General features: G+C 54.5%; 1 protein-coding gene across 3 annotated transcripts; it reads right to left on the reverse strand.

The window, feature by feature from the left end:
- Positions 1-16,433: 16,433 nt before the first annotated feature.
- On the reverse strand, positions 16,434-26,815 carry TOB2 (transducer of ERBB2, 2). 3 transcript variants are annotated; one of them, XM_070453420.1, is made up of 2 exons: positions 26,303-26,815; positions 16,434-20,341 (listed from the first exon to the last, which is right to left on the reverse strand). In XM_070453420.1, exon 2 carries the CDS (start codon positions 20,243-20,245, stop codon positions 19,208-19,210), a length of 1,038 nt encoding a protein of 345 aa, XP_070309521.1. In that variant the 5' UTR covers positions 20,246-20,341; positions 26,303-26,815; the 3' UTR covers positions 16,434-19,207. The 3 variants fall into 3 exon arrangements, with proteins under 3 accessions (XP_070309521.1, XP_070309522.1, XP_020732627.1); XM_070453421.1 differs by having other exon boundaries at positions 26,299-26,815; XM_020876968.2 differs by lacking the exon at positions 26,303-26,815 and adding an exon at positions 24,014-24,246.
- Positions 26,816-27,475: the final 660 nt, after the last annotated feature.

Here is a 27,475-nt window from a genome sequence, read left to right on the forward strand (position 1 = left end):
GGGTGCCCACAGCCCCCCAGCCAGCCTCCCTGCACTCTCCTCAGCTTCTCATTTCAGCAAAGCCTCCCAGCCAAGCCAGCTGTCACCTGGACCCAGACGGGCAGGGGCTGTTGCACGGTGCACCAGGCTCAGCCTCCTTCAGCTCTCAGGCTGCAGGGGTCTCCAAGTTGGGGAGAGGGCAGCCACTCCTGCCTATATTCCAGGCTGACTCTAAGTCCCGGTGGGGCAGGGGCTTGAGAGTTGTGGGGAGCAGAAGGGGCTGGAAGTCAGCAGGGCCATGTCGCTCAGGGCTGAAGAGCATGTCTGTTTTCCTGGGGTCTGACCCAGGTCTATTGAAGACTGGAGCAAGCGCCCGAGTCCAGGTCTCTGAAGAACTGCTAGACGGAGCTCAGATCACTCTAGGAGCCCACCCTAGAGCCTTCCAAGGCCTCTTGGGTGTGGCTAGAGCAAGTGGTGGTGCCCAAAGCTGGGGTCATAGTTTTGAGCCAGGAGCCAGTGCCAAACCCACCAAACTTGCTGGCTCCTCCTTGCTCGGGGCCTCAGTTTCCCCATCTTCCCAGAACACCAGACTTGTGAATCTCAGTACTGATATCCAGACTGGGGCCTTTGCCTGAGGTGTTTGGGCAAGCCAAGCCTTACCTTTCTTCTCTTCTCTGCCTCACAAACTCCTCTCCATCCCTCCAGGCCCCAGTCAGCTGTCACCTCCACCAGGAAGGCTTCACCAGCACTTCTGAGAACCAGTTGCTCCTTCTGCATGGTCCCACACCACACCTTCTTTGGCAGGTCCCCCCAGCTAGGCCCAGTCCCTCCCTTACCCTGAGGTGAAGATACTATGAGTTAAAACTTGTGAAATGTTTAGGACAGTGCCTGGCATGGAGCAAACAGCCATGAAAAGTGAAGTGAAAGTCACTCAGTTGTGTCCACTCTTTGTGACCCCATGGGCTATACAGTCCATGGAATTCTCCAGGCCGGAATACTGGAGTGGGTAGCCTTTCCCTTCTCCAGGGGATCTCCCCAACCCAGGGAACGAGCCCAGGTCTCCCGCATTGCAGGCAGATTCTTTACCAGCTGAACCACCAGGGAAGCCAGCTGCCATAGGTGCCAGCTATTACTCTCATCACCAACTGTATCTGACATGTGAGAAAGCCGAGGTTCAGAGAGCAGAAACGACTTGTTCTAATTCCACATCTTGTCAGTGGTAGAACCAAGATTTGGACCCAGACAGCCCAACTCCAGGGCCCTCTCTCTCAGCCTCCCTGCCTCCAGTAACCCAGTCCCTCCCCAAGGGTACCCATCCTGTCCCCATGCACCTGGGAAATGCCCCTGAGAGTCTCTCTTTCCTGGGTCATCAGTCCCTCTCCACAAGATCATTCTGTCAGCCCAAAACATACTATAAGACCTTCCATCCTAAAAATTAAATAACTGAGTCCCATGGCTCCCCAGCTACCACCATTCAGCTGCTCGCTGTATAGTGAACCGCCACGGGCCCCCCAGACATCCACTGTCCACTGAAGCCACCTCCGCAGGGTCACCCTGAAGACTCCCTTGGTGTGGCCACATCAGCCTGGGTCAGTCTCAAGCTCATCTTTCTCGACTTTCCAGCAGCATTCGGTCCAGTTGCCCACTCCGGCCTTCTTGAAACCCTCTCCACACCAGCTCCAGGTTCACCTTCCTCCCTGGCTGCTCCTCCTGTCCCCCAAACTCTAAATATCAGAAGCCCCAGGGTCAGCAGGTGCCCTGCTCCCCAGGTCATTCGCTCAGCTCCAGGCCTGGAACGCCATCCATACCCCAGCAACTTCCACCGGTGTCTTCAGCCTCACCCTCTCCCCTGAGCTCCAGACTCAGTACCTCCACCCGCTCCCTTGGCAGCTCTCCCTTGACCTGCCCAGAGGCTCCTGGTCTCCCTACACCTGCTTCTCCTCAGTCTTCCCTTCAAAAGAAAGGACCCCACCATCCCTCAGGTGCTCATAACAGAGCCTTGGGGTCATCCTAGATCACCTGCTTTATCTTACAGCCCCATCCAATCTGTCCACCATTCTTGTTGGTTCTAGAATCCAGCCACGTCTTCCCACCCCCAAAGACACCCCATGGTGAATGAGCCATCATGTCCTGCCTGGGTTCCAGCAGCCTCCTCTGGCTTGCCTGTTTTCACCCTGAAGCCTGTCCTCCTCACAGCTGCCTACAACCACATCATATCCCGTGGTTCCCAGCATGCTCAGAAACAAACTCAAACTTGTCAGCATGGCCTAAAAGCCCCCTTGAGACCTGGCCACCTACCCCATGCACTTCCCCTCCCCTTCACCCTTTTTGACAGTTTTGCTCCTCCTGGGTCATGGCCAAACCCTTCCCATCTCAGAGCCTTTGCACTTGGCATTCTGTCTGCATGGAGTGCTGTCCCCTGGATCTTCTTAGCCCAACCGCATTCTCAGTGCCTGGCCCGCCTGGGGCTTGGTACATAGTTGCTCCGTTGCTAAGTCGTGTCCTACTTTGTGACCCCACGGACTGAAGCACGCCAGGCTTCCCTGTCCTTCACTGTCTCCTGGCGTTTGCTCAGACTCATGCCCATTGAGTTGGTGGTGCCATCCATACATCATAGTACCTCCTCACTAAGCTCGTCTGGTGAACCTACAGGGAAAGGAGGACCTCACCAGGGACAGTGTAGCAGGAGTGTCTTTCTCACCACCAGGTGGCGCTGCAGGCATGTCTCTGGGCCGTGACCTCTGGTCCAGCCTCCAGAGTTGTCCTCTCAGCAAACCTCGCATGGCCTCTGGTGCCAGGCAGTGCTGAGAGGCACCAGCTGCCCCGGCCCTGCCCAGCCTGCCCTCCAGCTGCTACTGGCGGACACCATCTGGGGGTATCCAAAGAGTCCTGGAAGGAAGGGAAAGCTGTCTGCCTCCCAGGGCCTGGACTTCTAGGCTCTCTGGGGAGGGAGTGGATGTGTAAGCCTGAGATGGTGGGGTGGAGAGAATGGGGGCTCAACCAGAGCAAGGTGTCTGGGATGAGGAGTTCTGGGGAGTCCGCCCATCGAGCCAGGGTTTGCATCCCACCTTCCTCTGTCTTCGGTATGACTTTTTGACAAGCCCCAAAGAGGACATCAGCCCTTGCCCAGCCTTCCAGGCCAGCTGTGAGGAGTCAGTTCAGTTCAGTCACTCAGTCGTGTCCATTTCTCTGCAACCCCATGGACTGCAGCACACCAGGTTTCCCTGTTCATCACCACTGGAGAAGGGAATGGCAAAGCACTTCAGTATTCTTGCCTGGAGAACCCCATGAACAGTGTGAGGAATCAAGGCTGCCATTTTCAAATGGACTTTTCAAGTAGAATCTCGTTTTCAGCCACAGTCTTCTCCAGAAGGCCAGCATATGAAACTGATAAAAGAGGTGTTTCATCAGCATATGTTTCCAAGCTCAGGGTGCTGACAGGTCCTCAGTGTAAAGTCACTTGAGAGGGTGAGTGTGTGACAACTGTGACGGACATGCACCCTGCCCAGGGTGCGGGTGAGGGCCGTGGTGCCTCTGGGAACTGCCCCAGCACCCAGTCTATTTCTGCAGCTTGTCTGAGCTGCACGGCATTCAGAAAGCCTCGAGGCCCGCAGGCAACAAGCTGTTTTTAAAAATGAATCCAAATCAATCCTCAGTGACAACCCCAAGGCCCAGTCAAGGATTTCAGGTGTCTATAGAGCCTAATGACCCTCCAGCCCTGGCAGCGGGACCCTGGCAAGCCCCTTACCCTCTCTGGGCTCCAGGAGGCACAGGGGGCTGTTATCCACCTCCAGGGGCCCATCTGATTACTCTGGCAGGTCTGGATTTGGTGGCCAGAGATATTTGGCCAAAGGCCTGGCTCCCTGTGGCCCTCAGAAGCCTGGTGGATGCGGTTAGACAGCAAAGCATGTGTGGAGAGAACTTTCAAGGAAGGGCTGCGGACTCAGCAGGGCTGTGGGAGACAGGGTAGGCAGGGTGAGGTGGGGTGGGGTCAGAGGGGGCAGGAGCTGACTAAGCCCTAAGAGTTTAAAAATAAACCCTGAGTGCTGTCAGCCACAGCCGGCCATGGCCCCCAGGCCCTGGTGACTTCACCGGGGCACAGGATGTCCCTGGCAGGGGCTGGAGGTGGGGACATGGCTGGGTGGAGGGGTCCTCATCTGCCCTTTCTGCACCTGGGTGCTGTTTGCGTTTGGGGAGAGCCAGCCTAGGTTGTCACCGTCCAGAGGGGCTGCCCTGGGGCCCCTTCTCCCCCAACACTCAGGAGTATTTCATTTTGCATTTGAGAAAACTGAGGCCCAGAGGGAACTTGTGACTTGCCTGAGGCCCCCTCCTTTGAGGGATTTGGCAGCTCCAGAACTGGGAGCTAGCAGTGCTGGCCCTCAAGTAGTGACACTTGAAGTCTGATGAGCATGGGGCGGGGAACCATTTGGGGAGAAGGCTCACTTGGACGAGGGCAGGGGGAGGCACCACGTGAGCAAATGCCTAGGACCAGGCCTGTGCTCAACGCTGTTCAGAACAAACACGCTCTGATCTGGAGGAGGGGCTGGTGGGGATCAGTGCTGCTCCCATTTTCCAGATGAGGAAACTGAAATGCAGGAGCACAAATGCAGGAGCACTCCAGGCCTCATAGCACATCACGCCTGGTGGGGATGGGGTCCTGTCTCTCCTGGCAGTCCCCAGTTTGAGCTTCTGAAGCTGGGTGGGGGCGGTATGGATGGCTGCCATGGGGATACAGGGAAGAGGCGGGAGGGAAGCCCTGCCACGGCTGCTGTCAGGCTGCCCGGTTCTGCCTCCCTCCCATCCCTCCTCCATGGGCTCCAAGCCCCCACTCAGGACCACATCTGTCCTCTCGGCCTGGCCAAGGGTCTCCCTGAACATCCAGCCTCATCTTTCACCATATTCCTGACACTCAGACCTGCTGAACTGCTCATAGATTCCTTCAGAGATTGCTATTTCAGGCCTCTGAGCAGTTGAACAAGATGTTCCCGCTGCTGGAATGCCTTCTCCTGTATCATATCTTCGTGGGGAACTTGTATTCATCCTTCACAACTCTGCTGTGAGCCATCGTTGCTCCATCGGATCACAGTTATCATTGTGATGGTAATTGCTATGTTTGCCACCTGCCTCTCTGCCTGGACTGGCAAGTCTTAAGGCCAAGCACTACTCCAAACCCTTGGATGAACAAATTAGATTGAGCCTTATAAGGTGGGGGCAAGGCCGATTTTGCAGAAGAATGGTGGAATCTGTTATATCCCTTAGTTGGCTTTTCTGATGGGGTTGGGAATGTTGCATGAAGGCCACAACTCATTATCTGGCCAAGTCCCCTGGGCTACCCTCCCCCCAGTCCCTTAATTGCTCTGCCCTAACCTCTCTGATGGATCATCGAAAAAGCAAGAGAGTTCCAGAAAAACATCTATTTCTGCTTTATTGACTATGCCAAAGCCTTTGACTGTGTGGATCATAATAAACTGGAAAATTCTGAAAAAGATGGGAATACCAGACCACCTGACCTGCCTCTTGAGAAACCTGTATGCAGGTCAGGAAGCAACAGTTAGAACTGGACATGGAATAACATACTGGTTCTAAACAGGAGAAGGAGTACGTCAAGGCTGTATATTGTCACCCTGCTTATTTAACTTACATGCATAGTATATCATGAGAAACGCTGGGCTGGAGGAAGCACAAGCTGGAATCAAGATTGCTCAGAGAAATACCAATAACCTCAGATATGCAGATGACACCACCCTCATGGCAGAAAGTGAAGAAGAACTAAAGAGCCTCTTGATGAAAGTGAAAGAGGAGAGTGGAAAAGTTGGCTTAAAGCTCAACATTCAGAAAACTAAGATCATGGCATCTGATCCCATCACTTCATGGCAAATAGACGGGGAAACAGTGGAAACAGTGGCTGACTATTTTTCTGGGCTCCAAAATCACTGCAGATAGTGATTGCAGCCATGAAATTAAAAGACGTTTACTCAAAAAAAAAAAAAAAAAAAAGACGCTTACTCCTTGGAAGGAAAGTTATGACCAACCTAGACAGCATTTAAAAAGCAGAGACATTACTTTGCCAACAAAGGTCCGTCTAGTCAAGGCTATGGTTTTTCCAGTGGTCATGTATGGATGTGAGAGTTGGACTATAAAGAAAGCTGAGCGCCGAAGAATTGATGCTTTTAAACTGTGGTGTTGGAGAAGACTCTTGAGAGTCCCTTGGGCTGCAAGGAGATCCAACCAGTCCATCCTAAAGGAGATCAGTCCTGGGTGTTCACTGAAAGGACTGATGTTGAAGCTGAAACTGGTATTTTGGCCACCTGATGTGAAGAGCTGACTCATTGGAAAAGACCCTGATGCTGGGAAAGATTGAAGGCAGGAGGAGAAGGGGATGACAGAGGATGAGATTGTTGGATGGCATCACCGACTGGATGGACATGGGTTTGGGTGGACTCCGGGAGTTGGTGATGGACAGGGAGGCCTGGCGTGCTGCCATTCATGGGGTCACAAATAGTGGGACACGACTGACCGACTGAAGTGACCTGAACCTCTCCTCTCCATCCTGCTCCATCAAACCAAAGCAGGGGCAGTTCCTACCTGCCACCCTCCTGCTGCTTTCTCCCTTCTCCAAAAGCAACCACAGGACAGATCGTTCCCAAACCTTAGAAAGCTCAGGATTCTCCTAGGGAACGTGCTTCAAATGCAGAATCCCAGGCGTCATTCCTGGGAGGCCCACACAAAGGGACCCGGCGCAGAACTCCAGAACCCGCATTGCAAGAAGCCTTCCAGTGGCCCCAACAATCCTACTTTTGGAGCTTCCTGTGATGCCACGACCATCATGGAGGGAGAGCCAGTGAGCTCCGGGAGGGACCTGGGGCTCGGGATGACCTCCGAAGGTAGTTGCCAGACTTAGGCGCAGGGCTTCCTCCATCTACGCGCCAAAGGTGGGCCCAGAGGCCCGCATTTGCTGCGCCAGGTGCGTGTGCAGGCCTCAGCGCCGGGCCTGCAGCCGCCTCCCCTCGGTACTGGGGAGACAGAGGCGGTTATAAATAACAGCGCGGCCGGGCAGATGAAGTAAGTGCGAGCAGGGAGGCAGGAACCGCCGCCGGCGAGCGGGGGAGGCGGGGGCGCTCCAGAGGACCGGGAGCTCCCTTGGGTCCCGGGTGACCTTAGGGACGGTTGGCGGGCGGGGTGCGGGGGAACCTCCGGGCCTCGAGGCGGGGCCGAGGCGCTGCCGAGCTTGCAGGCCAGGCCCAAGCGGGAGGAGTGACCAGGCCGGGTCGGGCGCTGGAAAGGAGGCTGCGCGGCGCCAAGGCCGGGCACTGGGGAGCCAGCGAGGGGCTCTCAGTACAGGGTTCCCCCCGCCCCGGTCAGCGGCCTCGGCCCCTCCGCACGCCCAGCCCCAGCCTCGGCGACTTCGCCGATTCTGCTTTGGGCCTTGGTCTCCCCAGGTATCAGGCCCGCCTGGTCCCCAACTCTCGGGGACCGAGGACAGGGTTGCGAGAGGTGGAGGAGTGGAGGGGCGCGGAGGGGGCCGCCCTGGTGTGGAGAGGACGGAACAGCCGGGTTCTTCCCCCAGCGGCTCCCCTCCCCTTCCCCACCAGCAATGAAGCTCGCCCCGCCCCGCGCTGACGCTCGCCCCGCCCCGCCCCGCGCCACTGGTTACGCAACCGCGCCCCGCCCCGCCCCGCCCCGCCCCCTCCCTCTCGCTCTCTGCTGGGGTGGGGGGATCGGCCTGGGCCCTGTCTCTCGGCGTCACTTTTCCTCTCCCAGCAATTTCCCCTTCTACTTAGCGCCAGAGGGGAAACTGAGTCAGCTGTCCAGCAGGGCACAGCGAGCGGGGCGGTGCACGGGGGGATGGGAGTGACCGCTCTTGCCCGGATCTTGGGGCCCCCGGGGGAGCCTAGATTGCGGTGAGAGCCCCAGCTCCGGGTGGAGCCCGCGGCTTCCTACTCTGAACAAAAGTTCCTTCCCTGGCCTTGATCCTGGGGGCTCTGGAGGTCCCCTGGTGAGGAACCTTACGCACTGTGCGTGGGCCACCAGTACCTTGAATGATCCCTCCGCCCACCCTCTGAGTGACCTTGGGTAAACTGCCTCTGAGTCTCAGTGTCCCCACCTAGGAAGTGGGGATGCCCACAGGCCCTCCTTCTCATGTCCTCGGGAAGAACCCTGCATGTCAGCACCTGCTGGGTACTTAACTGTCCTTCTCCTCCAGTCTCCCCTCCCAGGACCTGACACAGTGCAGGGCCTGGGCCTGGCATTGGTTGGGCTGGTAGGCGGTGCCCCCACCAGGCCAGTCAGCTCCCAGTGGACCTTGGCTTTTGCCCAGGGAGCACATGGTCCTGGTCTGCCCTGTGGCCTGGCTGGCAGCTGCAGGTGGGGCTGATCCTGCAGGGGCCGCTGGTGACGCAGAGCAGACCCTGCCCAGATGCCCTCCCACAAGACCCCTGGGAGCACCCTGGGGTCCCCTGCAGTGCCACCCTTGTTTGCACTTTCTGAAGTAGCCCACCCAACACATTTTGAGCACTTTCTACAAGCAGGCTTTGGGATGAGAAAGATATCTGCCCAGACCTTTGTGGTGCTTAGACACAATGAGAGCCTCAGTCTCTTTCATCTGCAACATGGGGATAATCACACCTCCCTTCCCTCTTGCTTAGCCTCTGCCACGATGAGATGAAATGCCTCTAGCCCTGCTCCCCTTTATCGGGCCTGGAGTGTGAGCCCAGGGCTGTATGTTCATTTTACCTTCAAACAGCAACTTGAGGTGAGAACTGGTGCCCTTTTACAGTTGACAGCAAGAGGTGGAGTAACTCCTCCAGGCAGGTGATCAAAAATCGCTTTCAATGGGAAACCAGGAGTCACCAGGCCACACTCATCTCACAGGTGACAGTGTCTGAGTGCAGTCTGGCAGTCTGGCTCCAGAGGCCCATGCAACAGCACCAGACTGTCTTTCCGTCCATCCATATTTGCTGAATGAGCGAAAACATCTCTCCCCTGACCTGCCCCCAAACCTTGCTGAGCACCTTGGCTCACAGTCTAGCCTGCTCTCTGCCAAGAGAGTCCTAAGGGAAGCAAGCGTGGTCTCTGGGTTCTGCAGCTGAGTGTCTAGGACCCCCTTGCCCCCTCCCTCATTCTTCTCTGCAAAGGGAACCCCCAGGGTCCACCCATCAGGCTCCTCCCTGTTGGGGGAAGCTGGGTTCTCTTGGGGGGGCCAAGCTCCTTGATATCAGCTGTGTCCCTTTGTTCTACATCTCAGTTTCCTCACCTGTAAAAGGAGGGTGATAAAGCCTGCTTTCCCAGCACCCAGGAGGCCCTCAATATATTGATATAAATGTTGTTATAATGTGATTATAGCAAACTGTTCCATCAGTGGTTCCCTCTGTGAGGGTGACTATCCTGAATGCTTTCCGCGCGCGCCTATGTGTGTGTGCACGTGTGTGCCCACTCACTCAGCCGTGTCTGACTCGTGACCCCATTGACCATAGCCCATTAGACTCCTCTGCTCATGGGATTTTTGAAGCAAGAATACTGGAGTGGGTTGCCATTCCCCCCCTCCCCGCCCAGGGGATCTTCCCCACCCAGGGATCAAACCCTTGTCTCCTGCGTCTCCAGCATTATCCAATTATAGCAAACTATTCCATCAAGGGCTTCCTCTGTGAGGGTAACTATCCTAAATGCTTGCAAGTACTAAAGCCCAAGGAAGTCGACGCCATTTTCCAAGTGGAATTCTGTGTCTCAGGAAGGTTGTGAACTGCCTCAGGCCACAGCAGTGAGGGACCGGACCTTGGTTTTCAGGGTTCTGTATTCTTGGCAAACTTAACTCAAGTGACAGCGGCTGCGGGTGACATGGAGCCACAAAGGCCCAGGGTAGGGAGGGATTGCTGAGGTCCCCACAGGGCGCCAGGCCCCCTGCCTGCCTCCAGATAAGCTGGTCTGCTCCTTGCCAAGGTGGCAGGACAGGTTGTAAGAACCAGCCTCTCTCGGGCCAGGCTGCTCCCCCCACATTGGGCTGCCTGCCAGAACCCTCTGCCAGCCACTGTTCCCTGTCCGCCAGCCAAGCTGTGGAGCAGTCCAGGACATTGTGTCCAGAGAGAGGGCCAAGTGGGCCCCTCGCCCCTGGCCGATGACCTCCCGCCCCACCCCTCTGGGCCTCGGCCAGCCTTGCCTGTCCCCGGGCCTGGCACGCCTCGGCCCCTCCTTCCTCTCTGCGAGCCCTGCCGAGGAGGGGTGCCCGCTGCTCCAAACCATGCCCTCTCCCCAGAAGATGACCCTGGTCCAGAGAGACAGGCCTCCTGGTGTGCCTTTCCCACGAAGCCAGCTGGGTTCCAGAGAAGCATGTTTCCCTGCCCCTGGCAGTTTTGCTCTGCCTGTCCCTGTCCCCACATCCAGCCAGGCCCAGGTGAGAGAGGCCACGGCCTTGTCTCCCCGCCCCTCGAGGCCCAGGGCTAAGAAAGCCGAGCTGCAGAGAGAGGCGGGGGTTTGGGCAAAGCCCTGCAGTGGCTGAGGGTTGAGAGTTCAGGGAGAGTGGGGCAGGCAGGGGGCGGCCTTGGGGAGTGGGGCCCAGAGAGGGGAGGAGCACAGAGGCTCCCTCCCCACGGCTCCCTGAATCCTGGTCTGCCAAGTTCTCGCCATGTGGTTTTGTTTCCCTGAGGGTACTATTCTCATTTGTTTATCAGGTTTACTATTTATCTTGCCCACTGGACCATGAGCCCAGTGCGGGCAGGGACTATGACTTGTCTCACAGCTTTATCGAGGAATAATTGATAAACAGTGATGATGGTTTCATAGTATATGTCAAAACATGAAATTTTCAGTCACCCCCCAAAATTCCTATGTTCCCCTCTTTAATCCCTCCCTCCTGCCCTTTGCCCTCCTCCTCCTGTCCCCAAGCAACCACTTACCTGCTTTCTTTTTTCGACATGATTAATTTATGTTTTCTAGAATTTTCCATAAGTGGATTCAAACAGTATTTTTTTTTTTTGCTCTTTCACTCAGCATTAATATTTTGAGCTTCATTCATGTATCAGTACATTTTTTTTTTTAATTGCTGAGTAGTTTTCCGTAGTGTGAATTACCAGGGTTTGTTCAGCCATTCACCTCCTGAAGGACATTTGGGTTGTTTACAGTTTAGGGCTAACACATAAAGCTGCTATGAACATTTGTATACAAGTCTTTGTATGGACATTTATTTCCTTTTCTTCTGGGTGAATAGAATGGAATGGGGGGGATCATGTTGTAGATAAATGCTTAAGTTTTACAGACGCTTCTAAATTATTTTCCAAAGTGGTTGTGCCATTTTCCATTCACACCAGCAGTGTATCAGTTCAGTTCAGTTCAGTCGCTCAGTCGTGTCCGACTCTTTGCGACCCCATGAATCGCAGCATGCCAGGCCTCCCTGTCCATCACCAACTCCCAGAGTTTACTCAAACTCATGTCCATCAAGTCGGTGATGCCATCCAGCCATCTCATCCTCTATCGTCCCCTTCTCCTCCTGCCCCCAATCCCTCCCAGCATCAGGGTCTTTTCAAATGAGTCAACTCTTCACATCAGGTGGCCAGCAGTGTATAAAAGTTACTAATTCCTCGAACCTATGTCTCCTGGCATTGGCATGCAGATTCTTGACCACCGGACCAGCGGGCAGTCGGAAACCACCCTGATAACTGACTTGTAACATTGTATTAGTTTCAGGTGTGCAACATGATGATTTGATGCTTGTATATACTGTGACATAGTATAGTTGCCTTTTAAAAGTTCCTCATGGATTCGCTATGAAAACTCTTACAAAAACTGTGTTTTGCAAATGTCTTCTTGCAGTCTGTAGCTTGTCTTTTTATTCTCTTAATAGTATCTAAGAGAAGTTTTTTTATTTTGATAAAGTCCAACTTATCAGTCTTTTATGGCTCATTCTTTTGGAGTCCTAAGAAATCTTTGTATAACTTAAGATCACAAAGATTTTCTCTTCTCCTTCCTTAAAAATTTTTATTGCACGGGGTCTTCATTGCAGCACGCAGGCTTTCTCTAGTTGTGGCACAAGGGCTTCTCGTGGCGGTGAACAGGCTTCTCTTGTCGCGGGCCACAGGCTTTAGGGCCAGGGGGCTCGGTAGTTATGCTGCACAGGCTTAGTTGTCCCGCAGCATATGGATCTTGGTTCCCCGACCAGGGGTGGAACCCAAGTACCCTGCATTGGAAGGCGGATTCTCAACCACTGGACGTGGACCGCCAAGAAAGTTTCTCTTCTGTTTTCATTTAGATGTCTTATAATTTTAGTTTTACATTTCCACCCTCTGGATATCTCTGTCGCTTTGTGAAGGAGGTCATCTGCAGTTCTGTGCACACAGCTTTACTCCCTCGTTTCTCTGCTTTCGAGTCTTGTTCCTTTTCCTGCCTCTCTGCCCACTGCATGGAGCCCCTCAGTGCTGAGTCCAGGTGCCATTGTACTTGGCATGTGTGCTGGGCCGTAGCTACTCCCCCATGACCTTCTATCAACCCTCTGAAGAGCCTTTAGGCTGGAAAGGAGCCTCCTCTGGGGGCGCTTGGGGCTCCCTAAGCATCCTTCTCTGCCCTGGATCTGAGCCTGTAATGGAAGCGCAGAGTCTTAATCACTGGACCACCAGGGAAGTGCTTTCATTCCACCAGCAGTCCCCCGTCCTCCAGCGGGCCCGTGCCCAGGGTCCAGGTCAGGACCTGGCACCGAGGAGGGGCTCTGGGGAGGTTTGTTGATTGAAGGTGTGAGAGAACTCTTTCTGTGTGCTCCCAGACTGAGCAGATGGGGCAACCTGGGGGTGAGCAGCAAAGCGCACGTTGGAGATGAGATCCCAGCTCGGCATCTGGGCTGGGGGGCCATGATGTTGCCCTGAGAACTTCTTCGACCTCATCTTGTGCTGCTTGCCTGTCTCTTGTTGTTGTTGTTGTTGTTTAGTCACTAAGTCATGTCTGACTCTTTTGCAACCCCATGGACTGTAGCCCACCAGGCTCCTCTGTCCATGGGATTTTCCAGGCAAGAATACTGGAGTGGGTGGCCATTTCCTTCTCCAGCCCCTTGTTTGTGGCTGGTCTTTTCATTCCCTGACCACACCATGCTTGTTCTTGCCTCACCCTTGGATGTGGCTGACTCCTCTGCTGTTCTCTCTGCTAACACTCTTGTAATTCAGGTCACAGGTTGAAAGCTGCCTCCTTGGGATGGCTTGCCTTCCCCCGACCACCCAATCTCAAGAGGTCACTTGGTCACTGGCTGCCACCCCCAGTTTTGGTTGTCTTAATGGAGCATCCATCCTCACCATCTGACACATCCATCACTTGTTTTTTTGTGGTTCATAGAAAATAGCTTCATGAAGATAGCCGGGGGACTTCCCGGGTGGTCCAGTGGTTACAACTCCATGTTCCCAATGCAGAGGGTACGAGTTCCATCCCTGGTTGGGGAACTACCCTCATGCTGCATGCCTGGAACAGTGTCCAGCACTAATGGGGGCTCCGTTTGTAATGGTAAAAGTTGAATGTTGGGTGATTTCCTACTGCAAATGAGGGCAGAGCCAGCCTCAGAAGCCAGATGTCCAGGTGGCTGGGCCAGGCATCTTCTCCTCCCTGGACTCACCCAGCCCTGCCACAGCCCAGCAGGTCTTCATGTCTTGGGGGCTCTCAGCCCATCACTCTTTGCTCCCCTCTCTGGGGAAGGAAGAGGTGCTGGCCCAGGGTCCAGCCCCAGTGGTCTAGCTGGACAGGGGGCGAGACTCACTGCCTCTTGTACAGATGGGACAGAAGTCAAGGGGAGAGACAGATGTCTGAGGTTACACAGAGTCGGCAGCTCTGAGGACCCATTTCTTTCTCTGGCAGTTGAAATTCCCCAAATTAAAACCCAGCAAATCAGCAGGTTCCTGTTGCCCAGAGACTTGGAGACTTCCGGGAGGGTCCCAGCCTGCCCTTAGGCCCTGCCCACTCAGAACTTGGCCAGAGTGGCCAGACCCAGGGAAGGGAGGCGGGAGGACGGGGTGTGGCCCTCCACCCCGTGACTCACCGGGGGGAGGTGGCAGTGAGGGGCCCAGACAGCGGCATCCCCTTGGCCTCGGGACTGGCACTGATTCAGGCAGGCGGTGGCGAATGGAGCCGGCTTCTCCTGCCACCATGACTCACCCCTCCCCGCCCACCTGCTCTCCAGGGAGAAACTCCCAGGCAGTTTCGGGGTTCACATAGGGAGTGACCGGCATCCTTCCCAGGATACTGCCTTGCTGGGCCACAGCAGCTTCCCACCCCTGCAGAGGGCAGACTGGGGGCCAGCCTAGCGTCTGCCCTGAGAATGGGGTCTCTTTTTCCGCCCCAGCCTGGTCTTGCTGTTGGCAGGGCTGGGTTTCGGCCTGTGTGCTGAATCAAGGAAGGCTCCTGGACTCGTTGGCTGGTGGTGTTTGAGGATGAATGATTATGGCCTTGATGATGAAATGATACTTGTTATTTACTCTGGGTCAGCCACCGTGCTCAGCATTTCCTACTCACTATTGTAGTTAATTTTCACAAGTAGGTGTAATTATTAGCCCCATTTTAGAGGTGAGGGAACTGAGGCACCTGAGTAGGTGGAGTGGTTACTTGAGGTCACTCGGCTCTCGGGAGTGGCAGGGTTGGGACTGGAATCCTCATTTTTCTCAGGGAGCAGAGTCCAGACGCTTCCCTGATGGGTGCCCTCTTGACACATTCCCTGGGAAGGGGCCATGGCCTTGCTCTGCCCCTTCCTGGCTCTTCGCCTCCTGATCCCTGGGCCCCCAGGCCCCCTGTGCACACCTATCCTGTCACTGCTGTCCCCCCGTGTGCCCAGGGCAGTGGGTGCTCACGAAGCGTTTGTGAATAAATGAGCCTTTTCCCCAAGGAATTCTGAGACTCCCTGAACGTTCTTTCTCTCCTGGCCCCCCAGGTCTCCCACTGCTGCACTTCAGAGCCAGCAGTTGATGATTAGATGGACACATGGACATATGAACCAATCATTTCTGTGCCTGAGCTCTCCAATTTAGAGGTGTGTTCAAATCTCTGTTCTACTCTCTAGCTGCAGCGTGTGGGCTCATTGCAGTGGCTTCTCTTGCGGAGCACGAGTTCTAGGCTCCTGAGCTTCAGTAGCTGCAGCTCCCGGGCTCCCGAGCACAGGCTCAGTAGTTGTGGCACATGGGCTTAGTTGCTCCGTGGCAGGTGGGATCTTCCGGGATCAGGGATCAAACCCATGTCTCCTGCACCGGCAAGTGGATTCTTTACCACTGGGCCACCAGGAGTCCTGGTGTTTGTTCTTTCAGCTGGAGGGGCTCACTGGGGAGGCGATCTTGGCACCTGAACTGGGCCTCCACCAGGCCTGTCAGCTCCCTGGCACGTGCCCAGGAAGTGGGGCTGAGTAGCTGGGGGCCCTAACTCTAGCAGGGTCTGTGCTAGGTGTTTTGATTTCTATCAACATAAATAGGAGTGAACATGTGAGGGGCCCTGGGCAGACGTGGGGTGCCCGGCTTGAGGGCTTCCAGGTCTAGTTCACACACTTGGGTGGGCAGGGATTGGTGTTGTCCTGTTTGGGGGGAGGCGCGGTCAGGGGCCTGAGGAAACCCCCATCCTGCTGATGCCCCAGAAGAGCTGCTTGCCCCCTGCCCCAGCCTGGATGGAGGGGGCAAGATCAGACCTCCCATGCCTACCCCATGTCACTCTTCCGTGAGAGTTACCGTAGTTTTATAAAAAGGCCACACATGGGTCAAAAAATCGGCTTCCCCATTTATGTTTTATGAATTTAGCATGGAGGCCATTTCTCAATTGTACTGTGGAGGTCATACCTGTTATCATCAGGTTGCTGTGAGGGTAAAACAAAATTCAACAAACACAGCCACCCTCTTCATCCCTTGGGCCTCATGGGGCTGGTGTGCATCTCCACTGGGGAGGAGGTGCCAGGTCCCATGGTAGAGGAGACGGCGGAGGGTAAGGGGAGATGGCTGAGTTCCTAAGAAAATAAGCAGATGGCAAGGCAGGGGGCCGGCTCCGCCCCAGGCCCAAGCTCAGGTAGGCTGTTTCACCCCTGAAGCACCTCGGGAATCGCCTGGCCGAGAAGCACCAGGTTTTTGGATGGAACCTGACCTGGGCAGGCTTTTCTCATCCTTGCCCACTCCTAAGGGTCTAGCAGCCTGAGGTGGAGAGCAGGCTGGAGGCTGAGCTGTCCCTAGACAGCTGTTCCACCAACAGTTGTGTCCTGTTCTCACCACTATCAGCAGAGGAAGTGTGGCAGTTCCCCACTTCATGGAACCTGTTTCCAACGTGGAAAGGGCCCCGTGGGAGTGGGCACGCTGAAGTGTCCTGTGCTGATGGGCTAGGTAGGTGATAAAGAGGGGCCCGCAACACCGTGACCCTCCAGGGCTCAACGTGAGGATGGCCAATCATTTCTCAAAGCTGACAGGCATCACTCCCAACTCACCCTCTCTCAAAAGGGGCCCTGGAAACAAAACAAGCAGGGAGCCAGCAGGTTATTATATATCATGCTTTTAATACAAACTTAAAAAAATCTGGAACAATATAAACTGTACAGATTTGATCAATCTTTTTGTTTTGTTTTTAAACTAAATCTCTAAACACACCAATGTTCCATTCCAAAATATTGCACAACATTCTGAATACAAAATGCTTGATTGTATTCCTCCTTCACTAAAGAAAACAAGTTCATTACCCTGCTCCCCCAAGCTCCTCTGCGTGTTGCCTCAATGCCCCCCTTCCCATCCCTAGGGGTCACACTAGAGAATCTACAGCTCACTGCATTGAGAAAAAGACATCATTCTGGACTAAAAGTTTACATTCTTTACAAGACAATCCACCTTTTGATTTGTTCCTGGGAAAGAGGGGTAGACAGAGAGAGGATGGGGAAAGGGGAGAAATAGGTTTTATTCTCCTCTTTTTTTATTTTAAAGTTTGTTTTTCCTGAAAAAATATCTTTCTCTCCTCTTTTTAAGAAAAAATCTTGAAAAGAAAAAAATTACGTTTTTTTACGTTAGAAATATACATATATTATATATACCTCTTACATTTTACAAATGTAGCAAATTATTCAATACAAACGGACACCAAAAAATGTAAAAAATAAAAAAAAAAAAGTCTCCCTACGAAACCAGGTAAATTAGTGCAGATTTCGGTTTTGTTTTCTTTAAAAAAAAATAAAATTGAAGCAAAAATGCCTAGATTTGAGACAGACACACTGAAGTGGGCCCAAGAGCCCAGCCCAGGAGTCATGCTCCTGAACACACATTTTTCTTATTTCAAAAGACACTAAAGGGGTGGGTCCCCCCCTCCCTGTTTGTGGTGAGAAATGAGCCGGCCAGGTGTGGCGAGTGCCTGTGTGCGTGAGCGTGGGAGGAGGGCTGGACGGGGGTGTAAGGCAGCATCCAACCTTTCCCAGAGAACAGCCTGGACCTGTCACCTGCGCAGGAGCTGAGGGCTAGGGAGAGGGTGGCCCAGATGGGGCGGGCCCCTGAGAAGTCTAGGGGGCCAGACGGCGCTGGGCTGAGGAGCCAGGGCGCTGCCCTGCTCAGGGAGGTAGAGCTGGTGCCCGCTGCAGGGAGAGGAGGCTGGCAGTGTCTACCGGGGTGGGACCCGCTGCCGCAGCAGCTGCCCACTTGGGGTCACTGGGGCGTGCCAAGGGCTTTGGGACTTTCTGGGGACGGGGCCCCTGGTGCCCACGCCCACTTGCCAAAGCGTCATGGTGTGGAAAGCTAGCCCACTGGGGTCGGGTGGAAAAAAAATGACTTATCTCCAGCAGAGGTGGGGGTGGGGTGGGGGCCACGTGCCTGTCCAGCCCATCACGTCCTCAGAACATCAGGGCCCAGGGGGACTGGGGGTCAGGCAGTGAGGGGAGGGCAGGAGGTACCAAGAGGTTCCCCAGCAGGCAGAGGAAGAAACGTACTAAAACAACGACAGCCCAAAGATCAAAGTCTCAATTCAAGGTTTAGGACTGCCCACCGAAGATGCAGACCCCAAACTCCCATCCCCTCCTCCCCAGGTACTCAGGGGGGCAGTTCCCACCCTGGGCTGAGGTCACACAATAGAAGGGTCCGAGTCCAGGGACTTCTCCTCTTAGGTATCAGAGGCTGGGTGTTTCCTTAGCCCTCACTGCTAACCTTTTTTTTTTTTTTTTTTTTGGTCAAAAACAAACAAAAGTGCAGATCCCTCCGCAGTTGGGAAACCAGTGGTTTCTGCACTGCCTTCCCCTGGGGTGTCAGGTTCAGCCAGATTCACCCTCCATATGAACCACAGAAGGACCAACAGCCCTCCCTCAGCCCTTTCCCCAACCTCACACATAAATAAGCACTTGCTGCAACCCAGAGTCACACCTAGAGACCAAGCTTCACATGGCTTGGAATCCCATACAACAGGACAGCAAACCATGCATGCATGCCACCGACACTCACCCCACCTCCCTGCCCACCACTGCAGGCCCAGGGAAAAGGGGGCTATAGGAGAGGCCGCCTGTGCCAATGGCTGGGGCTCCAGGACCTCGCTGACTGTCTGGGCCAGATGGGAATGGGGTCGTGGGGCCACGGGCAGAGATGAAAGGGACACCAGACAGACTGCTAACTTCCCTGGAGTCACAGACATCAGCTCAAGGGGGGAGGGTGTCAGGTGGCCAGCTGGCAGCTCCCTAAGGCTCAGGCCGGAGAGGGGGCGGGGGCAGGGGCTGGAGTCAGACTTATTTGGGTGGCAGGGCCCAAGAAGGCCTGCTGAGGTTGGATGGCTTTGAGTCAGAGGACAAATGGGTAATGGAGGCAGTGACATGGGGCAGTCTCTCCCTGTTCTGAGGAGGGCTGGGCCCCAGCTGCAGTTCTTCCTTCCCTGTGAGCTTGGACACACCAGCCTTAAACCAGGCGTGTGAAGGAGGGAGGGAGGGAGGGAGGGAGCAGGGAGCAGCAATTCACATCTGGACCATTCTTAGCACAGGAAGCCACTAATTAAAGATGTTATATAGAAAACTACATGTAAAAAAGAAAAAAAAAGAAATATAAAACCCAAACCAACCAAATAAATCAAGAGGCAGGCAGGAAAACAGCAGGGGGGGGCCGAGTTAAACCCGATTTGCTGCTTCGGAAGCCCCCTCCCACCTCATGCCTGGGCTGGATCTTGTTTCTAGAAGTTAGAGTGAGAAGACTGGAAATCTTGTTTTGTTATCTTGCTTTTCCTCTCTTTTTTTGGCCTTTCCTTTCCTTTCTCTTTTCTGTGGTCTTGGGTGCTCCTGGCCTCGCGGGCAGGTAGGTGGTCAGTTGGCCAGCACAACGGGCTGGAATGGCTGGCTGGGATACTGCATGGTGTTCAGGTTGTAGCTGAGGCCTTCCACGAAGGGTGTCTTCTCCAGAAAGAGGCTGTTGGCACCCCCACCAAACACCTGGGCCACGTCGAAGCTGCTGCTGTTGCAGGTGCCAGTGCCGCTGCCCCCAAAGGAGGCTGGGGAGCCACTGCCCGGGCCATCGGCCCCGTCAAAGAAGAGGCTGGGCGAGCCACCGCCATTGTACACGAACTCCTTGGCATTGGGTGAGAGCTGGGACTGAGGGGCTGGGTTGGCGGTGATGAAGTTCAGTGAATGCAGGGACAGAGAGAGGCTCTTCTGCTTCAGCAGGTTGTTGGTGGGAGAGCGGGCCAGGCGAGGCTGCTGCTGTGGGGGCTGCGGGCCGCCTGCACCCCCGCTGGCCACCCCACCCCCTCCTGCGGCCCCACCCCCCTTCTTCATCTTGGTGGAGCCAAACTTGGTGGCTGCAAAGGAGGCGGTGGTAAAAGTGATGGGCTGGGCCGAGCGGGGGATGAAGGTGGGGCTGGGCGACTGGCCAAAGGACGGGGACGGGGAGTTGGACAGGGAGCTGTCCTGGCTGCCGATGGGCACGAAGACCTGGGCGTCAGGGTTGAAGCTGCTCTTGATCTCCTTGTCCAGCTCGGGGGCAACACAGCCCTCACTGTCATCCACATACAGCACTTTCACAGCCCCCTTCTCACCAATCTGGTAGGACACCTCGAAAGGGTCGATCCAAACACTCAGCTCCTCGGGCACGTTGGCCCGCACGTCCTCCACTGCTAGGCCACTCCGCTTGGCAGCCAGCTCCACCACGGGGTCCACTATCTCACCGATGTGGACACAGCGGAAGCCAGAGCCCTTCAGCGGCTTGTCGGGGTACCAGTGGCCTTCATATTTCTTTTTCAAGAGTCGCTCGAGCTCCTCGCCAAACAGGTCTGCCCGGCGCCGGGGCAGCTTGTTGTACAGGTAAGAGATGATGAAGTTCAGGGCTACTTTGATCTCCAGCTGCATGGCCCTCTCCTAGGCAGAGAATCAGCACAGGTACGTGCACAAGTCGAGGGGAGTGGTAGGAAACGTAAGGTGGGCAGTCTTGGGCTCCAGACAGCTCTGAGAAATGAAAAAGAAAGGCTTCGTGAGTAGATAGGCAGAAAGCCAGGGGAGTGGGGGGTGCATGACACGAAAGACAGAAAAGCACCAACTTTGGAACACAGAGACCCAGGGTCCCATTTCTGCTCCATTAGTGACAGGCTTGTATGTAAGACTGTGGGTAGGTCACTTTCTTCTGAGCCTTCCTTTTATCAGTAACATGATATTTTAGGAGGCACTTGATAAATATTTTAAGTAATTCTAAAGAAATAGGGGTGCTGTAGTTTCCACTATTTTGAGAATTCAGGTCACTCTGAGTGACACCAAAAAAAAAAAAAAAAAAAAAACCACCCAAAAACTGAGCTCCTAAATCAGAAGGAGAGGGGAAGGTTCTTACTAACTGGGGAAGGTTCTTCCCGCAGTGTCTTGGGGAAGTCGTATTCCCAGACTGTCACAGGTCACGACAGAAGTTTAGACTCTTCATTTCTCCCCCTTAAATGAAAAGTGATACAGGTCCCTGAACAGGAAGTAGCACCGCCAGCATTTCATGGTAGGCTGTGATTCCAGTCACATCCCATTTGCTATCCTGGGTTCCTTGGCTGTGTATGTGCTCTGGATCACTCGGTATTTGCAGAACTGATTTTTTTTTTTTGCAGAACATGTAACCAAGGTATGCATTTCCATCCAGACAAACCTCCAAGAACAGAGACTAGTGCACAATTCCCCCGGAAAAAGCCAAGACCTATCACAGACACACAGACCAACATGGGAACTGCTGACTAGGGGCTGCCCTAGGGAAGCAGAGGAAAGGAGAGGGGAGCAAGCCTTTTAGGCGAACAAAGCCTCAGGAGCAGTACTGGCGTGGCCTCAGGGAAATCTCTGCAGTTTCTGGCTGTGATGAGGGGGGGCAGAGAGAAGAAATTTTCCATCACCCTACAGCCTCCAGCTGGGGACCCATCATCACTCAGCCTCCCAGGGACTGTCTGACCACCTGTCCTTGGCACTGGACCAGATTTATCAAGTGTTTGGAGATCCCTGGAGAGGAGGCAGCCCAACATAAACACTCAGCTTGTTATTTTGGGATTCTCTCACAGCCAGATCCACAGAGGTCAGAAAGGTTTATTCCTGAGGTCTGGGCCAGCCTCATTTCTCAGGAAGACGATCTGTGAGGTCCTGAGAGCAGTGATCCTAATCGGCTCGCTTTCTCCACAAGGGCAGATCCAGGCTCCTACCGTGGGAGACCTGAACTGAAAAGGGCCATCTTTGAGGCCGACAGAGCCAGAACATGTCCCCCGCCAGACTCCTGGGTACGACTGTGCTGCTGAGCTCAGCCCAGAGACAAGACTCATTCACAACCAGGGACAGGCATCTTCTGTCCCTGGAGCTGGATTTCTGACTCAAATCCCTTTGGGGTCCAGCACAAAGTATCCAGGTGGTCACTCTAGGCTTGAGGATCTCAAGCTTTCTGAACACCTGCCCCAGCTCACTACACAGCAATTGTAGGGTCTGCGCCCATGGTTTCCTAGGGGCACTTTAAGGAATGAACTCTCAGGAAAAGCTCTGAGGTGAGTATCAGAGAAAATGCACTGGGTCAATATGGAGTATCTGATGACACTGGCTAAGTCTATGCCACCCGCATCTCAGGTCTGAGAGGTCACGGGCAGCATCAGAATTAAGGCTACAAGCGTGGCCTCTCCAGAGCCCTCCACGGGGAGGCGCAGGACGCAGGAGACCCTGTCCTCCCCTCTGTTCTGGCCTCCAATACAGACTTAATCTCTGTACGTCTTCAAATTTCTATTCACGGTCACCAAAAATTAATTCCAGAGTCCTTCTAGGTTTAAAGAGAAGAATGGTAAAGATAAGCAGCCTTCTGTGTATGAGGACTGGCTTCATCACCAGATGCAAAGCTAGCCACCAGGACCATGCCCCCCCACTCTCCCAAGAATGGAGGTCTGTAAGGGCCACAGTGGCCCACTAGGAGTGTCTACCACATAGGAAACTAAAGAGTTGTGAAGAAAGTTGGCACTGATTCCCAAGAACGGGCCTGGAGTTAAAGACAGTGTCTTCAAAGTATTTTCAAAAAGGAGACCTTGAACATGACATATGACACTTCTCCCAAGGCACCATATGGCCTCTTGGTATGCCACACGGTCCAAAAGGGCTCCTGTACCCGTCTATGCCTTTTCAAACTCTGCTGCCTAACTGCCTTCCAAGTCACCTCCTCTGAACAGTTCAGCCTCAAAATGGGCGCATTTTAAATGCAGGCCAAAGTCATTGGGAAATAAGCCTCCCACCTCAAAATACAATAGAATCACTGTCATCAGCCCTGCCTAGCTAGCCATTTTCTGCAGCATAAGCAACTAACGCTGCACACCAATTTATACCTCTATGATGCTGCTGCACAAATAAGGAAGTATATAATGCCACCTTCACTTCTTTAATTGGAGAACAGGCCAGGCCAGATGGCTGTGGGGTGGAACCTTAGAAAAATGCCGGACAACCAGAATGAGCTTTTCTGCTTTATCAGCTCAGGCTCTAATTTTGACTTCAAGAAGCTTATGGAGCAGAGGATTAAAGCAGTACTACTGTCTTTAACTAAAGATAGGAGTGACTACTCAGATCAGTTTGTTCATTTTTTTAAGGCTATTGCACAAATTCTAATGCTTATATACTAAATATTCATACAATGTGGTAAAATTAGAAAGCTTAAAAATAACCACCTTTCAATAAAAGGAACAAGTAGATTCAAGTTAAACCACAGGAGAGGACTCAAAGACCTTCTACAACTGACTCAGGTGCAAAAGGCCAGAAAAGTGACAAAAAGAAAAAAAGGCTAAGTGCTTAACAATAGCAAAATCGACCTTTGTCATTAAAAAAAGTTGAAATATGAGATTAAAATTGTCTTTAATTTTTTAAATTTTAATTTATTTGGCAGCATCGGGTCTTAGTCCTGGCATGCGGGATCTAGTTCCCTGACCAGGGATGGAACCCATGCCTCCTGTGTCGGGAGTGCAGAGTCCTAGCCACCAGACCACCAGGGAATTCCCTGTCAGATTTTATTTATTTATTTATTTATTTAAAATATTTATTTATTAATTTGCTTTTCGCTGTGCTGAGTCGTCATTGCTGCGTGGGCTTTTCTCTAGTTGCAGCAGGCGATACTCCCCAGCTACTGCGTGAAGGCTTAGTTGCCCCGCAGCATATGGAATTTTCCCAGACCAGGGATTGAACTGGCAACCCCTGCATTCCAAGGCAAGCTTCCAACCACTGGACCACCAGGGAAGCCCCTCAGATTTTATTTAGAATCTCATCCTCTTTCACTTGCTTTACTTCCAACAAAGTTAATCCTGGATTCAGATCCCTGGGTTGGCTTTTGTTTTAAAAGAGTAAGCGCTCAAGAGAATGTCAAAAAGCGGGGGAAGAAGCTGAAAGATGGCTGCAAAAGTCAACGATATGGTAATGGAGACGCCAGAGAAGTGACAAAAACGTGAAGGACAGTTTTTAGAAGAAAAAGTTATGTTTTAAAGGGGGAAAAGAGGGATGGTGAGGGAACCCACCGGGCCCCTAAACTCCGAGTACCTAACATTCGGGCACCACAAGCCTTAACATCCAAATCGTCCTACTGGAATCAAGTGAGTGTGGGAGGAGGACTCGGCGATCTCAATTTTGACAAGACCAGTCGATGTCACTAACCGGGTGTTGGGCAGTGGGGGCCTGGCTCTCGCGGGACAGGGGGGTGGGCCCCACCCCACTGGTCCGGAAGGCGGGTGTGGTTGAAAGGCTTCCATTCCAGGACTTGCGGCGACCGACCGCAACACCCCGCCCAGTGTCTCACACCATGTCCCTCAAACACGGACTGTGCAAGCCCAAGCCGGCTTGCAAGGCTCCTTCCAACTAAGTGGGGCTGTCCTCACCACTCCAGCTTTCTCTGAATCCAGGAAGACCTGACTGCGCCCCAACGTAAGAGGGGCGGGCTCTTCACTCTGGGAATTGTAGTCTTCAGAAACCTCACGCTCGGGTTGGAGCAAATGACCTACTTTCTCTGCACACTACACTTCCCTGCGTACTTTGCGAAGACTCAGCCAGGGAACTACGCATGCCCGGCGGAGGGTGGGAGAATCCAGGAAAAGTTTCCGCTGCACATGCGCGCTGAGGCGGGCTGGCGCCCACCCCTCCCTTCCCCGCCCACGGCCTAATACATTTTATATAAATTCTACCCTTAAAGCCTACTCCTCGTATTTTATCACCCCACCATATCCAAGTCTCGACTTCTCAAGAAGCTAAACTTTCCCTCCTCCTCTCTCTTCATTGTCTCGCATGACTGCTGAATTAAGGATCAGCTTCTAACGAGTTTTTTGTTGTTTTTTTCTCTGGGTGAAGGTGGTAGGCTGGGACAGATGGGTCACATTCCTCCCACGCCTCAAACCCCTGCCACTTTAATCTGTATTCTTTGGGCTGGGTGGTTTCCTTTTGGAGTTGCTGTAGGGCCGGTGGGTTCAAAGAGAAAAGAGCCTTTTTCCCTTAATGCCCGGCGGGCTCCGCTGCAGCACCCTCACAGCCAGGAACGAACAGGCAGGAATTCAACCAGTTCTCCCGTCCTCTCGGCCAAAGAAATTCCCAGTTTCGAGCTGCGGGGAGGCGCTGGGCCGACAATCACAAGGCCCGACGCCAGCAGGGCCCAAGCCTCACTCCTCTCCTAATCCAAGTCTGAGTAACCGGAGCAGGCTAGGTAATGGGAAAGAGTTTCCGGGCAGGGAAGGAAAAACGGTACATCTGACACCTGAACATCTTTTAATACTTAAAATTGTTGGTGAGTCTCCTCCCACTGAAAGACCTGCGCTATGGACCAGACTTACCAGATCCTAGGCAAAGCTCCCCTACAGGGTGTTAAACCTCCCTAATCCTTCCTCCCACACAAGCTTCTTTCCCCCCTCCGCTTAAGAGGGGGATGGGGGCAGGCACCCAAGAAAGCAACAAGGCTGTTTTTCTGCTGTTAAATCAAAGATGAGGGACCCTTTCCCAGGGTAGGGTGGGTAGGAAGAAGGAGGGAAGAAAAGCGCGTTAAGATACTGAGCAGACATCCGGGAACCCCCTCGGCTAGGCGCTAAGTTGTCGCCTGATGTGTGGCGTTCTGGTTCTTCTAGGGGGTGAGAAAGGGCTGCCAGCTGTCGCCCGTCTCTCTGCTCCCTCCTCCCCCTCCGTTTCTGGTCAAGGGCACAGTCCATCCCCTGGACAGGAGCTTAGGAGTAGGGCTCTTCCTCTGAGGCACCTCACCAGGGTCAACCAGTATCCACTGATACTGCTGGAAGGGTACTTTTTTTCCGCCCAGTTTTCCCTTGAAACACTGACGAGGATAAAGAGCTCATGCCAAAATGGTGAATTCTGGCTTGGCGACCAGAGAACAGTCATCACTGACCGGTCCAAAAGGGGGGGGGGGGGTGTCCATTCTCCATCCCTCAGGCTCCTCAGGGCTCAAAATAAACCCTATTAATTATTACCACCACCACCGCCCCCCCCCCCCTTCCCTGCACACGGGCAAAGGAGGAGGAAAGCAAGAAGGCCTAGATCCTCTTCCTTTCTCTTGATTTATTTAATGGTGTTGAGAGTTATGTTTGGGGGGGGGGGGGGGACAAGGAAAATCTAGCGACTCTCTAGGATATTAAGAACGGAGGGAGGAAACGCACCCCACCCAGGAGGTGGTCACACTTGAAACTGGGAGAAAGAGGCTGTGGGATACCCCAGGATAAGAGCGAACGCGAGGGAAAGAGGAGCACGGGCTAAAAGGTGGGCTCCAGTGGGGAGGTGGAAGGGGGTAAAAAAATGCTGGCCAGGTGTAAGGGGGTGCGACAGCAACGTGGAGCGTCCAACAGGGCGAACAGCCGGCGTGGAGCGGGGGTGGGGGAAAGCGTCTCCGGCCTGTTTGGGTCCTTGCCGGGGGGGCCACCCTATCCCCCTCCGCCCGCACGGCCCCCACTCACTCACTCGGGTCTCCGCCGCGGCGGAGCTGCGTGCCGGCCGCGGGGCGGCTTCTCCCTCCACGGTGGTCCTGCAAGCCGAGCGGAGGTCGTTCTCCTTTCCTTGGCACCGCCGAGCCCGGGGCCGATGTGTCCTTTGCTTCGTGGAGGGTTAGGGGGAACGAGTGAGAGGGGCTTATGGGCTACGACTCTCAGTAATTCCGCTTTTTTGGAGGTCGGGCTCAGCAGCAGGGCGGCGCGCGGGGGGCGGGGGGGGGGGGTTGTTGGTGGTGGTGGTGGACGCAGGGCTGGCGGGCCAGCCGGCGGCGGCGGCGACGACGGCGCGGGGATGGGAGGCCCAGGAGGGTGGCTCGCGTCGCGGGGCGGAGGACGGTCCGGGCTCTGGCCGGAGGACGGTCTTGCCCTTCTGGCCGCGCGTCGCCCGAGCCGCTCGCTTCTCGCCACTAGGACGAGGACTCGCACCTTCCCGCGCCCCGGCCCGAAGTGAGCAAAGTCAATGAAAAGTTTCACCCTTAGCAACCCTGCGCACGGATCCGAATTCCCCACCCCTGCGTGATGCGTCCCTCCGCCCTGCAGGGGCGGGGCCCGGCGCCGGGCCGGGACTACTTCCCGGCCGGCGGGCGGCTTTAACCCCTCCCGGCGCGCGGCCCGGCGCTCTGCGTTGAACCCGGCGGTGGCCGGGTGGTCGCCCCTGTCCCATCCTCCGGTGGCTGGCCGGCCCGCCTCATCACTTAGCCCCATTCTTGCTCAGATATCAGTGAGGCTGCCTCTGGCCGGCTTGTGTCACGTGGGCCGTCTCCCCTCCCCATCACGACTCCGCATTGTAGTTAATTTTTTTTCTTCGTGCCCCCCGCCCCTCGCCAAACCACTCAAATCGTGCTTATCATGTAAAGGTGTTTTCCCTAGGTTAGACCCCAAGTTTGGGAGGGCAGCGGGGTGGTTGCGGGGGGGGGGGGGGTTGGGTGGGTCTGGCCTGGGACTGCCCGTGTGCTCACTTGAATGTGTGTTGGCTGAATGGGTGTGTCGCGGGAGAAGGGAGAGTTTTCCTCGCTGTGTCTTTCGGCCCTGCACCTGCACGGTTCGGTTTTGCTCGGCCGAACCGTCCTCGCGGCCACCTCAGCGGGTCCTTCCGGCTCTGAGCCTCTTTGACTGACCTTCCCCGCGGCGCTCGCACCGCCCC

The sequence above is a fragment of the Odocoileus virginianus genome, chromosome 23 (assembly GCF_023699985.2).
Source record: "Odocoileus virginianus isolate 20LAN1187 ecotype Illinois chromosome 23, Ovbor_1.2, whole genome shotgun sequence".
Classification (NCBI taxonomy): domain Eukaryota; kingdom Metazoa; phylum Chordata; class Mammalia; order Artiodactyla; family Cervidae; genus Odocoileus; species Odocoileus virginianus.

What these genes read in the sequence shown, in the direction of transcription:
- TOB2 (XM_070453420.1), bottom strand. Translation starts at nt 20,245, where the DNA reads ATGCAGCTGGAGATCAAAGTAGCCCTGAACTTCATCATCTCTTACCTG.